This window comes from Mauremys mutica, chromosome 6 (assembly GCF_020497125.1).
Source record: "Mauremys mutica isolate MM-2020 ecotype Southern chromosome 6, ASM2049712v1, whole genome shotgun sequence".
In the NCBI taxonomy this organism is placed as follows: domain Eukaryota; kingdom Metazoa; phylum Chordata; order Testudines; family Geoemydidae; genus Mauremys; species Mauremys mutica.
In genome coordinates, this window is record NC_059077.1 from 58,955,895 (window position 1) to 58,969,686 (window position 13,792).

Consider the following 13,792-nt stretch of genomic DNA (forward strand, 5'->3'; position numbering starts at 1 on the left):
GCCCTCCCAGTAAAACTTCCTTCCATTCCAATCCTCAAAGTAACTGTTCTTGATTTATTAAAGAATGGTAACGCCAACTCTTATATTTTTAACATGTTTTTTTTCTCTCCATTAGTTGGCTTGCAGCAACTCAGTTTGAGCCTCTTGCTGCAAGGTCCGCTTTTCCCTGTTTTGATGAACCAGCATTTAAAGCCACTTTTCTAATTAAGATCAAGAGAGATGAACAGCACTCCACTCTGTCAAACATGCCAAAGGTACAGTTATTCTCTTCTAATGCATGAATATTAGAGGATGGATGTGTGTCTTTTAGGTGCTCCGTATTAAAAGTACTCTGAATCACTTTGTTGATTTGTGTCACAAGAGTGCATAGATGGCCCAGGCAGGGGTCTGTGCAAGACACCATACAAACATATAATGAAAAGGCTGCCTTGCTCCAAAGATCTTATACTTTAAATCTAAATGTGTATCCCAGATCAAATAGCTGTTCCATGTACTACATGATACTGGATGTACTGTAGGAACAGTTGAATGGCTACAGCCAGCAGTTGGCTGAACTGGCATGGGACGGTATATCTACATGGGCTTTGGTTGCTGCACCACTTTCTATCAAACTTAAGATTCTTCTTGAAGGCTTGGTACATGTGGATCCCATTTATGGTGTGCATGAGCACAAGATTAAAATCTTCTGTTCTGCAGCATCCGTTGGGACAGTACCTGCACCCTACATGTCCTTGTGCTCCCCAACACAATCGCTTATAGAGCAGAGCATCCCCGACTGTCTTTCAGTTCCCAGTTACCTTGCTGCCACAGGCAATACAACTTGGCAGTGTCTGCTTGCTATCCCCTAGGAGCCATCCACCAAATCAGTTTGTAAATATTAGATAAGTTAGCATAGTGATGGATTTCTGCCCTGTTGGCAGTCTAGTTGGTTTTGTTTAAAATCTTCCCTTTCGTTAGATTACTGCTTGGTGCCAAGGCACCTTGCCACCTAATGGCTGAGCCTAAACTCCTTCTCTTTGCTGTTCACTTTCTCTCCAGAATCTACCAGAGGCCCTGATGTAGAAGTTCTTCCCACCACTCTTCCTAGGAATTCCTCAAGCAGAGCAACTCCCAGTTGCCACCAACTAGGAGTCTCCCTTAGATTTAACCTCCAGAACTCCTAACTCTCTTCCACCACACCCACCCACAGCATCCTGACATCCCTGATAGACTTCTCCTTGTACCTTCTCAACCATTCTGGGCCCCTTTATATACCCTCTGGGACGGTGCTCCTCTGCCTCTTGCTCTACCTACAAGTGAGCTTGATCCACTTTGCCAGTTAGGCCCCTTGCTAGATCACTTGATGAAGTAGACAACCCAAGAGAATAAGAATATGAGTAGGAGGCAGATGCTCAGTAGGAAGAAACAGAAGATGACTCCTTCCAAGATCCCCAAGAGACTCCTCTTAACCCTTTTCAGCTGAATAATCCTGAAAATTGATAGTCCTTCTCTCTGGATGAGGTGGTGACATCCCCACCAATATCTCATTCTGATGACTTCAAGCCCTTTCAGGAATTGTTGGGAATGATAGCAGATACTCAGGACACTGAATTATCTGTACAGGAGGAACCACATATGTCATGTGATACTACCCATTCTGATTTCCCAGGCAGATTGGCAATGCCAATAAATGAAGGCATTCTAGAGCCTGTAAAATACCTATGACAGTTCAAGCCTTTATATTTCCAACATCAAAATGAGCACAGAAAGATACCAAGTCACTCCAAAAGGATTATAGTACAGGAAAGATCCAAGCAGATAGGACCACACTCCTAAGAACAAAAAGCCCAAGAGTTTGATCGCTTAGGTAGAAAGGCCTACTTTCTGGCATCTCTTCAAGGGCAAACACCAACTATAAAACCCTGTTTGCTAAATATGACTACCTAGCCTGGGACAAGGTATCATTCACTGATGAGCTCCCCAAGAAGGAGGGCTGATCTCTATTAAGATAGTTAGGAACACTCATGCTCTGTGTGTCACTAAACCTCTGACTACCAGAAGCTGGGACTGGACAAAAGGGGATGGAGCCACTCAATAATTACCATGTTCTGTTCACTCTCTCTCTGAAGTATCTGGCACCACCAGTGTCTGAAGACAGGACTGGGCTAGATGGACCATTGGTTTGATCCAGTGTGGCCATTCTTCTATGTTCTAAAGTGGAAGAATTTTTCTATCTGGGCTTCACAACAAGGTCTCAACCCATTACAAGCTTCTATTTCCCAAGAGTGCAGATCATATCCTCCAGTTCAAACTGTCAGGCTTACCATCAGCTCTGTCAGGGTCCATTTAGCAGTCATCTCAACTTGCCACCTTCCTGTTAAAACTTTTATATTGTGGTCTCTCATCCCACTGTTTCAAAATTTCTAAAAGGACTGGTTCATGCACCCTTCTCCTATCCTGGGACCTTAATGTAGTTCTTATGGGCCTCATGGAAATCTTATCCAAGTCCTCACTTCACCAACCTAGTCAAAACAGGCTATCACCTCAGCCTGGAGAGTTAGCGAGATTTGAGCACTAACAGTAGGACAACTTCTCTTGCCTCCCCTTTATTATACTGCCCACAGGGTTAAGGTGGTGCTGAGTCCCCAACTTAAATTCCTGCCAAGATGGTGTCTGATTTATCACTTAATCCAAACCAGCGACCTCGATATCTTCTTCCCCAAATCATACTCAGACTTAGGGAAAAACCAAGTTCCATAAGTTAGATGTTTCCAGTAACCTTTGTTTAGACCAAACAAAGCCATTCAGTTGACCCCTTTATCTGTGGTACTGGAAAAGGCTATGAGAAGTCAGGCCATCTCTTCCTAGGGATTATCCAAGTGGATCCCTGATGCATTACAATGTTACCAAATAGAAGATATGCCCATTCTCACAGGCATCAGGGCCCACTCAACTAGAGCCCAGGCAACCTCTTCAGTATATATTAACTATTCCTATGCCTGAGATCTGCTGGGTAGCCATTTGGTGCTCAGCCCCTTACTTTTACCAAACATTGTGCCCTGGGTTTGGCAGCTAGATGAGATGGCAAATTTGTATGCTGCTTCTCTTCTCCTGAGCTTCCTACCTAGATTAGTCAGCAACTGCTACTCCTCTGTTCCCAGTTTGGTTCCCTCCATCTGCCCGGCTCCTGCCCTTGCACCACTACCCAAGCTTGTCTGTCTCCCACTGTGGTACTTGTGCCCAGCTGTAATTAGTCCTTTCTCTCCCTCTCCTCCCCCCTCCCCAATTCCTGATTTTTTTTGTTTCAATTTTTTTTTTAATTAAGGGACAGTGGAATTAAGCAGACACCACCTATTACTCCCCCCACCATCCCTTATTTAAAATCAGCTGTGTGCTAATTGCTCCCTGCACCTTGCCATCTGGAGAGTGCAGTTTGCTAACCTCTAAAAACAGCATTTTCCAGGTTCCTTTTCACTCAATATGAAAAAGATGTTGATGAGAATTGAGTAGTAAAGTCCCTCACTTAGTACTGAGAATCCACTTTGTGTGCATGACCAAAGAAATAAAAATAAGTAAAATCAATTCACTAATGGAATTGTCATCCAAAATAAAATTTTCACTCATCATCCATGTTTAGATTGGCTCCTTGTAATTTGATATATAATACTTTTTGATTTCTGAACTGAATGATTGTTTCCGAACATGCAATTTGAGTTGATTCTGAATTTTGTGTTCTGTCAAGAAAACTTGCCATCTTGTGCATGTGCATATGCATTACGATAGTCTTTAGTTATACGATCCCATACGATTACATGTAGTACAACAGGTTCAGTGGCTTTTCACTCTGATTTTTTTTTTTAAGGACATCTGTGCAGGCTCCCTATAAGGAGCTCTAAGTCTTGTATACTAACTCACTGCCAAGGAAAGCAGTATCCATCTTTATAAATTTAGATTTGATAACTTAGGCCAAGATCCTACCAACACTTGAGTACATGCTGAACTTAAAGTCCATGAGATTTCTCAGGATTTAGGGAGCGTGGTGGATAACCAACTGAACATGGACGCTCCAGAGGGCTAAAGTGAATCTTGACTCTATAAACAGGGGAATATCAAATAGGAGCAGAGGATTGGCATTACCTCTGTATATAGCACTAATGAGACTGGAATACTGTGTCCAGTTCTAATGTCCACACTCTCTTACAATTTTTTGACATATTTTTGTTAACTATAAGGATGATTGGAGGCCTCTGGGAAAACCCGAGTTTATGATGAGAGACTTAAGAATCTCAAGTATTTAATGTATCCACAAGAAGGTTAAAAGGTGACTTGATTGAGGTCTATAAATAGTACCTACACGGGGAGAAGGTTTTAGAGAAGAGTGCTCTTTCAACTAGCTGATGAAGACATAGAAAGATTTAATGGCTGCAAGTTGAAGCTAAACAAATTGAGGTTGGAAATAAGTGTGAACTTCTATGTGAGGGTATTTAGCCATTGAAACAACTTACCAAGGGGATATGGTAGATTCTCCATCACTTGATGTCTTTAAAGTAAAACTGGAATGTCTCAGAAAGACACATTATAATTCAACCAGAAGTTGTGGGCTTGATACAGGAATTACTAGGTGAAAATATGTGGTCTCTGTAATGTAGGAGGTTATACTAGAGGATCATAATGGTACCTTCAAGCTTAAAATTTGAGACTCAGGCTGAAAATTGATGTGTTTTCAGGATCAGGGCCAAGTTTTCTTGCCTGACAAACAGGGAATACATTATTTCAAGGTTTGTTTTTTTTCCCCCAGCTGTATGAACTATACATTTTCATTCAATCAGCAGTGCAGGCACTATCCAGAGGAAAAGGCAGATAACTCAATTTTGTGGTTACAAAAGCCACCTAAAATAACAGATATGTCCCCAAATCATAGAATCTTCTGTTCTATGTTGTCAGTTAATCTGTAGTATGTTGTGTACTTTTCATATAGGATTTTCATAAACTCTGGCATGCAAAGTAGGCCTGGGAAACGTTAGCTTCATCATAAGTAAATTTTGTTACATTATGAACAACTTGCCTATCTATATATCTTGGGTCTTACATGGCCACTATCGTAGTATCTTAGCACCTTAAAACACAGTAGAACCTCAGAGTTATGAACACTTCAGGAATGGCCGTTATTGGTAACGCTGAACAAAATGTTATGGTTGTTGTTTTGGAACTTTAGAATTGAACATTGACTTAATACAGCTTTAAAACTTTACTATGCAGAAGAAAAATGCTGCTTTTAACCATCTTATTTAAATGAATCCAGCACAGACAGCTTCCTTACCTGGACAAATTTTTTTTTAAACGTTTCCTTTACTTTTTAGTAGCTTGTTTAACACAGTACTGTAGTGTACTGTATTTGTTGTTGGTTTTCCTGCTGCTACCTGATTGTATACTTTTGGTTCCAAATGAGGGGTGTGGTTGATCAATCAGCTCATAACTCTGAGGTTCTACTGTAGTGAAAATTGTCCAACAAACTTACTTATAGTTGCCATTGTGCACTTAAGGTGTAACTTCTTTATACTGTCTCTAGCCCTTTATCTGATTGATTTGCCAGTTGTCCTCAGTAGTAACATTACCTTCTGTTTTTTTTCCTTTTAAATCTGCAGAATGTAACCATCCCTGTGGCAGCTGGAATAGTTCAAGATGAGTTCTCTGTGAGTTTGAAGATGAGTACTTACCTGGTAGCGTTCATTGTGGCAAATCTGAAGAATATCAGTAAGGAGACTAATAGGACTCTGGTATGTTTCCACTGTACTTTTAACCTCTACACATACATGAGTAGCTCACTGGAATGTTTTCCTGCTGACTCTGTGCCTATCACCCATTATTATAAGAGTGTCTGTCTAGCAAATGATCTTATGCTATGGACTGGATTGAATCCAGAGCTGCGGCCCGCTTGTGTTGCCAGAACTTGACAGCAGGCCCCTGGCTGCAGAAAGTCTGCCCAGAGCCAGGGTATAGTGATGCAAGCCACTTGCATAGCTCACAGTGCTGGGGGATCCAGAGCTGGTGCCAAAAGTGGGAAGGGCTTGTCTGTGAGGGAGCAGTGCCAAGCCAGCCAGTGCCTGTCCTGCGCAGGCTCGATTGGCAGAGTTCCGGTGACGCCCCAGCTGGAATGTTAACCTGTCTACCCCCAGCGGAGTCATGATAGGTGACAATAGTGCTACTCCTCTCTCACATCACTGCACGAGAGCAGGAGCTGCAGAAGCACTCTCCCGTACCCAACAAAGGGAGTCTGGCTCTATATATCTGTTACCTGCAGCCAACCTTCCAAACTAGTCTATGCTTCAGTTAGGACAGACTCAGGCCAGAATTTTAAGGCCATATGTAGGTGCCTGAATATTTATGGCCTGACTTTTCAAAAATGCTGAGCAGCTAGCAACTGCTCTAGACTTCTTCATTTAATCTTTGGTGGCATTGCTTCAGGGATATGGCCTGCTGGGTTGGTAGGCAGCTGTATACTAGAGAATGACAAGAAGGAAGATACTTAGGGGGGATCTTGGAATATTTAGTCATTCAGGAGGTGTGGGAGCATCACATGAGCAACAGTTTGGGGATCAGACCCTGTCACTGTAGCAGGAGCTGCCCCTTTGTGATGTGCTAGTATTTTCCATTCCTTGTCTAGAAGGAGCCAAAGAGCAGCTTTGTTAACAAAGCTACAGGAGGGAAAGGAAGCCCTGATCAGATATACTGCTAAGAAATGTTATCTTGATCTAAATTGCTCTAAACCAATATATAGAGTAAAATTGTGGATTTTATCAGACTTCCCTTTTAGCCTGGACAAGTAGTTGTAATTAGAGCTAAATAGGCCAGGCTCTGTGGTCCAGCTTCAAGTGGCTTTTTTTTTTCTTTTGGTTACTATTTTAGCTCAATAATTTAACCACATTTTCCTTTCTAAGGTAAGTCTTTAGCCCATGTGTTTGCAAAGAGAACCTTAACAAGTTATGAAGCAAGTGTAAACGTATGCAAATTTGTCTGCCTGTGTTTGCAGAGAGCCTGAAACTACACCTTAGATGTCTGACCCGTTCTTGTTCGTGTCAGTGAGGTTAACTCACATGTCCAGTGATGGTTATTTAAATGTCTACATTTAAACTATATTTATTGCTGATCAAAGCATGTAAGAGATGAGAGGGAGGATTGCAGATCTTCAGTATACCCAGTGGTTGCATATACACTGCTGTGTTGTGTGTGCATGCGTGCATGGTGGTGGTGGGGGGGTTGTTTTGTTTTTTTTAAGAGCACATGGCCAAAAGCCCAAGTCAGCTGTCTTGGGCTCATGCTACAGGGCTAAAAATAACAGTGTAAATGCTTGGGCTGGAGCCTGGGCTCTGAAATCCGGTAAGTGGAAAGAGGCTCACAGCTGAGTCCAAGCCCAAATTCCTACACCGCAAGTTTTAGCCCCATAGCATGAGCCTGAGACAGTTGACCCAAGATCTGAAACTGTGTGTGCGCGCGTGATTAGTGAGGTTTCCTTTTGACTCCATGAGTGGCTGGCACTCAAGAGACTACCACCTCTTATTTTATTTTTTCCCCCTTCCACTCTGACCCATGGAGTCCCCAAAACAAAACAGAGTTTAGGAGCAGATCCCAGTGCAGCATCTGAGCGCCCTCAGGTGGAACCAAACCTAAAGAATTCAGCCAAGCCCCGGAAGGTATCCAAGCCCCACTCTGGGGGAGCCAGACCTGAGGAGACCAGCGGTGCCCTTGGGTGTATATATATATAAACTCTACCGAAGGGGAGTCAAGTAAAGGAGACTATGCTGGGCTCCTATGAGAGCATCTAAAGTGTCCAGCCCTTGTATAATATGTATTGAGACTCCCTTTTGCATCATGAACACTTTAACGTGGAAAATGGATCAAACACAGAGTGCTTTATTTAAATGACTATATTATAAAATATGGGTTAATGAGCACTTAAAACCCTTAAATGGCACCATTTATTTGTAGTGCTTAGTAGTGCTGCTGTGACAAGTTTTTAGTATTTCTAGAAAGACCAACCCAAACTTCTTCAGCACATGTAACTGGTTCAGAATTCTCCGCTCAAGACGAAAGAGCCTCCTTAGCCATCCAGTTGAAATGTTTTTGGATTTTGAATGGAAACTAAAGGGGGAAGAATTTGTGCATTCCCACAGTCAAGTCATCGGAGTGGAACACAGCATCTCAGCAGCTGCTATTCCAGCTGCTATCTCTCCATACCTACTGTACTGGGTGGGGAGCGATTGGAGCAACTGGATGTACCTAAACAAGATTCCTCTGACCTCTCCCCAATAATCCCTTTGGTTCTAGCTACTTTGGAGCTGTTACAGTGAGACCCTCAGGCTCACAAGATGTATGGAATCTCTGTTCTGTCCTCTCCACCACATCCAGTTTACCCCAGCTCAGGGTATGTCTACACTACAAGAGTAGTTCGATTTAACTTAGGTCGAATTTGTGGATTTGACCTTATGAAGTCGAATTTGTGTATCCACACTAAGGACACTAATTCGACTTTGTGAGTCCACACTAACGGGGCAAGCGTCGACATTGGAAGCAGTGCATTCTGGGCAGCTATCCCACAGTTCCCGCAGTCCCCGCTTCCCATTGGAATGCTGGGTAGAGCCCCCAATGCCTGCTGGGGGAAAAATGTGTCTAGGGTGGTTTTGGGTAACTGTCGTCATTCAACCGTCACTCCTGCCCTCCCTCTCTGAAAGCGCCGGCGGGAAATCTGTTCGCGCACTTTTCTGGTCAGTGACAGCACGGACGCCACAGCACTGCGAGCATGGAGCCCGCTGCGATCATCGCTGCACTTATGGCCGTTGTCAACTCCTCGCACCTTATCGTCCACCTCTTCCACAGTCAGCTGCTGAGAAATCGGGCGAGGAGTCTCCGGCAGCACGGTGAGGACATGAAGTGTGAGAGAGTGGCACAGACCTCTCACAAAGCACGGGATCCCGCGCCGCGGAGATCATGGTGGCAATGGGTCAAATTCATGCTGTGGAACGGCGATTCTGGGCCCGGGAAACAAGCACGGACTGGTGGGACCGCATAGTGCTGCAGGTCTGGGATGAATCACAGTGGCTGCGAAACTTCAGGATGCGCAAGGGCACTTTCCTTGAACTCTGTGACTTGCTGTCCCCTGCCCTGAAGCGCCAGGACACCCGGATGCGAGCAGCCCTGAGTGTGCAGAAGCGAGTGGCCATAGCCCTCTGGAAACTTGCAACGCCAGACAGCTACCGGTCAGTAGCGAACCACTTTGGCGTGGGCAAATCTACCGTGGGGGTTGCTGTGATGCAAGTAGCCAACGCAATCGTTGACCTACTGCTCTCAAAGGTAGTGACCCTGGGAAACGTCCAGGTCGTCATAGATGGCTTCGGCGCGATGGGATTCCCAAACTGCGGTGGGGCTATAGATGGGACTCGCATCCCTATCCTGGGACCGGCCCACCAGGCCAGCCAGTATATTAACCGAAAGGGCTACTTTTCAATGGTGCTGCAAGCACTGGTGGACCATAGGGGACGCTTTACCAACATCTACGTCGGGTGGCCGGGCAAGGTTCATGACGCGTGTGTTTTCAGGAACTCTTGTCTGTTTAGACGCCTGCAGGAAGGTAGTTTCTTCCCGGACCACAAAATAACTGTTGGGGATGTGGAGATGCCTACAGTGATCCTCGGGGACCCAGCCTACCCGCTAATGCCCTGGCTCATGAAGCCCTATACAGGCGCCCTGGACAGTGACAAAGAACTCTTCAACTACTGGCTGAGCAAGTGCAGAATGGTGGTGGAGTGTGCTTTCGGACGTCTCAAGGGGAGATGGAGGAGCTTACTGACTCGCTCGGATCTCAGCGAAACCAATATCCCCATTGTTATTGCAGCTTGCTGTGTGCTCCACGATCTCTGAGAGCAAGGGGGAGACCTTTATGGCGGGATGGGAGGTTGAAGCAAATCGCCTGGCTGCTGATTACGCTCAGCCAGACACCCGTGTGATTAGAAGAGCCCAGCGGAAGCGCTGTGCATCCGGGAGGCTTTGAAAGCTAGGTTCCTCAGAGAGCAGGGTAACCTATGACTGTCCAGTTCCTTTCCAGAGAAGCTGAACCTGCCCCTGTTTCAGTTACTGTTGACTTTTTTCTGCGGTTACCTACCCCGTTCACCAGGTTTCCCCCCTTCCAACAGACGTTTAAAAATAAAGTTAATGGAACATTGTTAATTAACAAAGTTTTCTTTACTAATGAATTGGCGTTAAAGGGTTCAAACAGGGACGCAGACTGTGGTGGGTACGGTGTGCAGTGATGTACAGACTGCTTCTACACTTGAGGAATGACAGGCTCACGCTCCTACAGCGGTCTCTGGGGGGAGGACGGTTACCGGAGGGTGTGCAGGAAGGGGTGGGTTTGCAGGAAGGGGTGAGGGGTGTGTGGGAAGGGTGAGTAGGTGTAGGGGGATGAGGGCTCTGGCTGGGGCTCAGGGCATCGGAGAGGCTCATGGCTAGGGTGGAAGGGCATGGTAAGGGCAGCCTGCTTTGCCATTTGTGGATGCCAGGCGCTAGGACCATGGGGCAGCAGACACCTCCCAGAGTGATCCGGGTGCCTAGTGACTGCACTCTGTGTGTGACCTGCTGTTGATCCTGCCCCCCATGTCTGTACCCTGGTAATGGTGGCTGTCCTATGCAATTAACAAACCCCTCCCCCCTTCACACAAAGTCTTCTGCAAAGAAACATGACGGAAACAGTAATTAACAGCAAACTATTTTTAAAACTCAACTACACAGTTGGGGGATGAAACTGGGATTTGGGATTGGGTGAGCCAGGAAGGGAAGCACTTCTCAAACTTTAGGGAATGAGAGCTGTTTGGTACATGAGCGCTCTGCTGGGGTGGAGTGACAGTTTTCACGGCCCCTAGCGCCCCTCCTTCTTGTTATTTTGGGTGAGGGGGGGACAGGACTTTGTGGCGGGGGAGGGCGGTTGCAGATACAGTGCAGGGGGGCTCTCTCCTCCTGCCTGCGATCCTGCAGAACATCCACAAGGCGCCGGAGCGTGTCCGTTTGCTCCCTCATTAGGCCAAGCAGCGTTTGAGTCACCTGCTGGTCTTCCTGCCGCCACCTGTCCTCCCGTTCGCTGTGTGAGCGCTGGTACTGAGAGAGGGTCTCCCTCCACTGGCTCTGCTGGACAGCCTCGGCTCTGGAGCAGGCCATCAGTTCAGCGAACATCTCGTCCCGAGTCTTTTTCTTTCGCCGCCTAATCTGCGCCAGCCTCTGTGAGGGGGATGCCGGGGCAAGTCGGGAAACAGCCGCAGCTGTGTGATGGGAAAAAGGAAGTGATTTCCTTGCAAAGATACATGTTTGCGAACACTGAACACAGTCTAGTCTATCTCTGTGAACAAGACCATGCACGGCACCTATTTCATGCGCTCTCAGGACAAGTTCGAATTTTCGGCATTCGCTTTCATTGCCTGGGGTCTAGCACTGGAGGTCAGACAAGCGGGGCAGGACAGCAGAATCCGTGTAGCAGCCAGGCCTGGTAAGCCGTAAACTTTAGGCTGCTTAAAAGTTAATGTATAGCAGTGCCCTCCTGCTGCAGGCAATCCGGAAAGCATAAACTCTGACCCTGTTCCACCCCCTCGCGGCTGTCCCCGGGAAAGATCCCTGTATGCCGCCCTTCTGCAGCCTCCACCACGTGGCTGTTAAACGACGCTTATTGTTATGCAAAGGAAAAGTGAAGCATTCCCAATAGTAACATTACACTAATTCCCCTAATTAGAGGCAGCAGTCACCGAGCGAGATCACCCTGAGGCAGGTCACTAAGACAGAGAGTGCATGCTGCGTGAAACCCTGCACAGACCAGGGCCCTATGCTGCCATGCTCGTGGAGGCAAGGCTCCCACTGTACCTGAGGATAGCTTGGCGCGGAAGAGTGTGCTTCCACGGAGCACCCAATAAGGCACCTCTCCCCAGGAACCTCCTGCGGAGGCTTTTCGAGTACCTTTACGAGAGCTTCGTGGAACTCTCCCAAGAGGATTTCTGTTCTATCCCCATATGCATTGACCTTCTTTTCATATAGTTTTTATTCGTGTTTTTTAAAAAATAAATGTTTACATGTTTATAGCACTTACCGACTGATCCTTCCCCTGATTCAGAGTCCGGGTTAACGGCCAGGGAGGGTTGGTAGGGTGATGAAGGATTGTGAGGGTGATGAAGAGATCCTGGCTGTCGGGGAAATCAGTATTGTAAGCGCTGTCGCCTGCCTCGTCCTCCACAAACCCTTCCTCATCTTCCCCATCCGCGAACATCGCCGAGAAACTGCCCGTCGACACTATCCCATCCTCAAAGTCCACGGTCACTGGTGGGGCAGTGGTGGCAGACCCACCGAGAATGGCATGCAGTGCCTCGTAGAAGCGGCATGTCTGGGGCTGGGCTCCGGAGCGTCCGTTTGCCGCTTTGATTTTTTGGTAGCCTTGTCTCAGGTCCTTGATTTTCACGCGGCACTGCGTTGCATCCCGGCTGTATCCTCTGAGTGCCATGGCTTTGGAGACCTTCTCGTAGGTCTTTGCATTCCGTTTTTTGGAGTGCAGCTCCGAAAGCACAGACTCATCGCCCCACACAGCGATCAGATCCAAGACTTCCCGGTCAGTCCATGCTGGGGCCCTCTTTCTACTCTGAGATTACATGGACCCCTCTGCTGGAGAGCTCTGCATCGTTGCCGGTGCTGCTGAGCTCGCCCCAATGTCCAACCAGGAATTGAGATTCAAACTGGCCAGACAGGAAAAGGAATTCAAATTTTCCCGGGGCTTTTCCTGTATGGCTGGTCAGAACATCTGAGCTCGGACTGCTGTCCAGAGCGTCAACACAGTGGTGCACTGTGGGATAGCTCCTGGAGCTACTAAGGTCGATTTCCGTCCACACATAGGCTAACTCGACATAGCCATGTCGAATTTAGCGCTACTCCCCTCGTCGGGGAGGAGTACAGAATTCGAACTAAAGAGCCCTCTAGGTCGAACTAATTAGCTTCCTGGTGTGGACAGTTGCACGGTTAAATCGAATTAACGCTGCTAAATTCGACATAAACTCCTAGTGTAGACCAGGCCTCAGGGCTTAAATGGTGCGAAGAGCAGTAACTCCTGGGAGAATTGTATTCTTAGAGTTGTCATCAACAAATGCATAACCTATGCATCAGGACTCAAATTCGCATTACACACATTCCTATGCATTTGGGGGATAAATATACCTAAGCAGGGTCAATTGATGAATAAAAGAAGCAACAACAATCTTCAAACATTTTGATATCAAATGCATGTGATTTTTAAATATATTTCCTTAAAACTGGCCAGGGAATTGCCCTTATCCACTTAGTGTTTTGCCTACCACTCTCTTGCTGTTTGTGATTCATCCCATGAAATATTTTCTTGCTTCTCATTATTATTATTATTATTTTATTTTGCCAGGTATCTATATATGCCTTGCCACAGAAGCTAGGCCAAGTTGAGTATGCCCTAGACACAGCAGTGACGCTCCTGGACTTTTATCAGAAGTATTTTCATATAGAGTATCCTCTTCAAAAATTAGGTAAAGTATTTTCATCTATCATATATAATATTTTCTAATAAGTAGTAGTTTTTTCCATACTTCAGAGGGTTCTTCAAAATAAAAATAACTTAAGAATAAAAACCCCTCCAAAACCAGACTAAAAAAAACAAAAAGTTCAATACCTGTTTAGCTGGGCTTGTATGAGTGTGTGGGAAATGGGTCTCAGGCTCAAGAAGTTTGCAAACCTTTGGCTTAAAGGTAAGAAAGGCCAATTCAGTGTG

At 46.0% G+C, this 13,792-nt stretch overlaps 1 protein-coding gene across 3 annotated transcripts in view; it reads left to right on the top strand.

The window, feature by feature from the left end:
* LOC123372813 (leucyl and cystinyl aminopeptidase) overlaps positions 1–13,792 on the top strand; it is a 93,414-nt gene that overhangs the window by 49,058 nt on the left and 30,564 nt on the right. For all 3 annotated transcript variants that reach the window (XM_045021295.1, XM_045021296.1, XM_045021294.1), the window contains exons 3-5: positions 116–254; positions 5,625–5,756; positions 13,430–13,550. In XM_045021295.1, the coding sequence (XP_044877230.1) occupies positions 116–254; positions 5,625–5,756; positions 13,430–13,550 (392 nt within the window). The remainder of the gene's footprint in view (positions 1–115; positions 255–5,624; positions 5,757–13,429; positions 13,551–13,792) is intronic.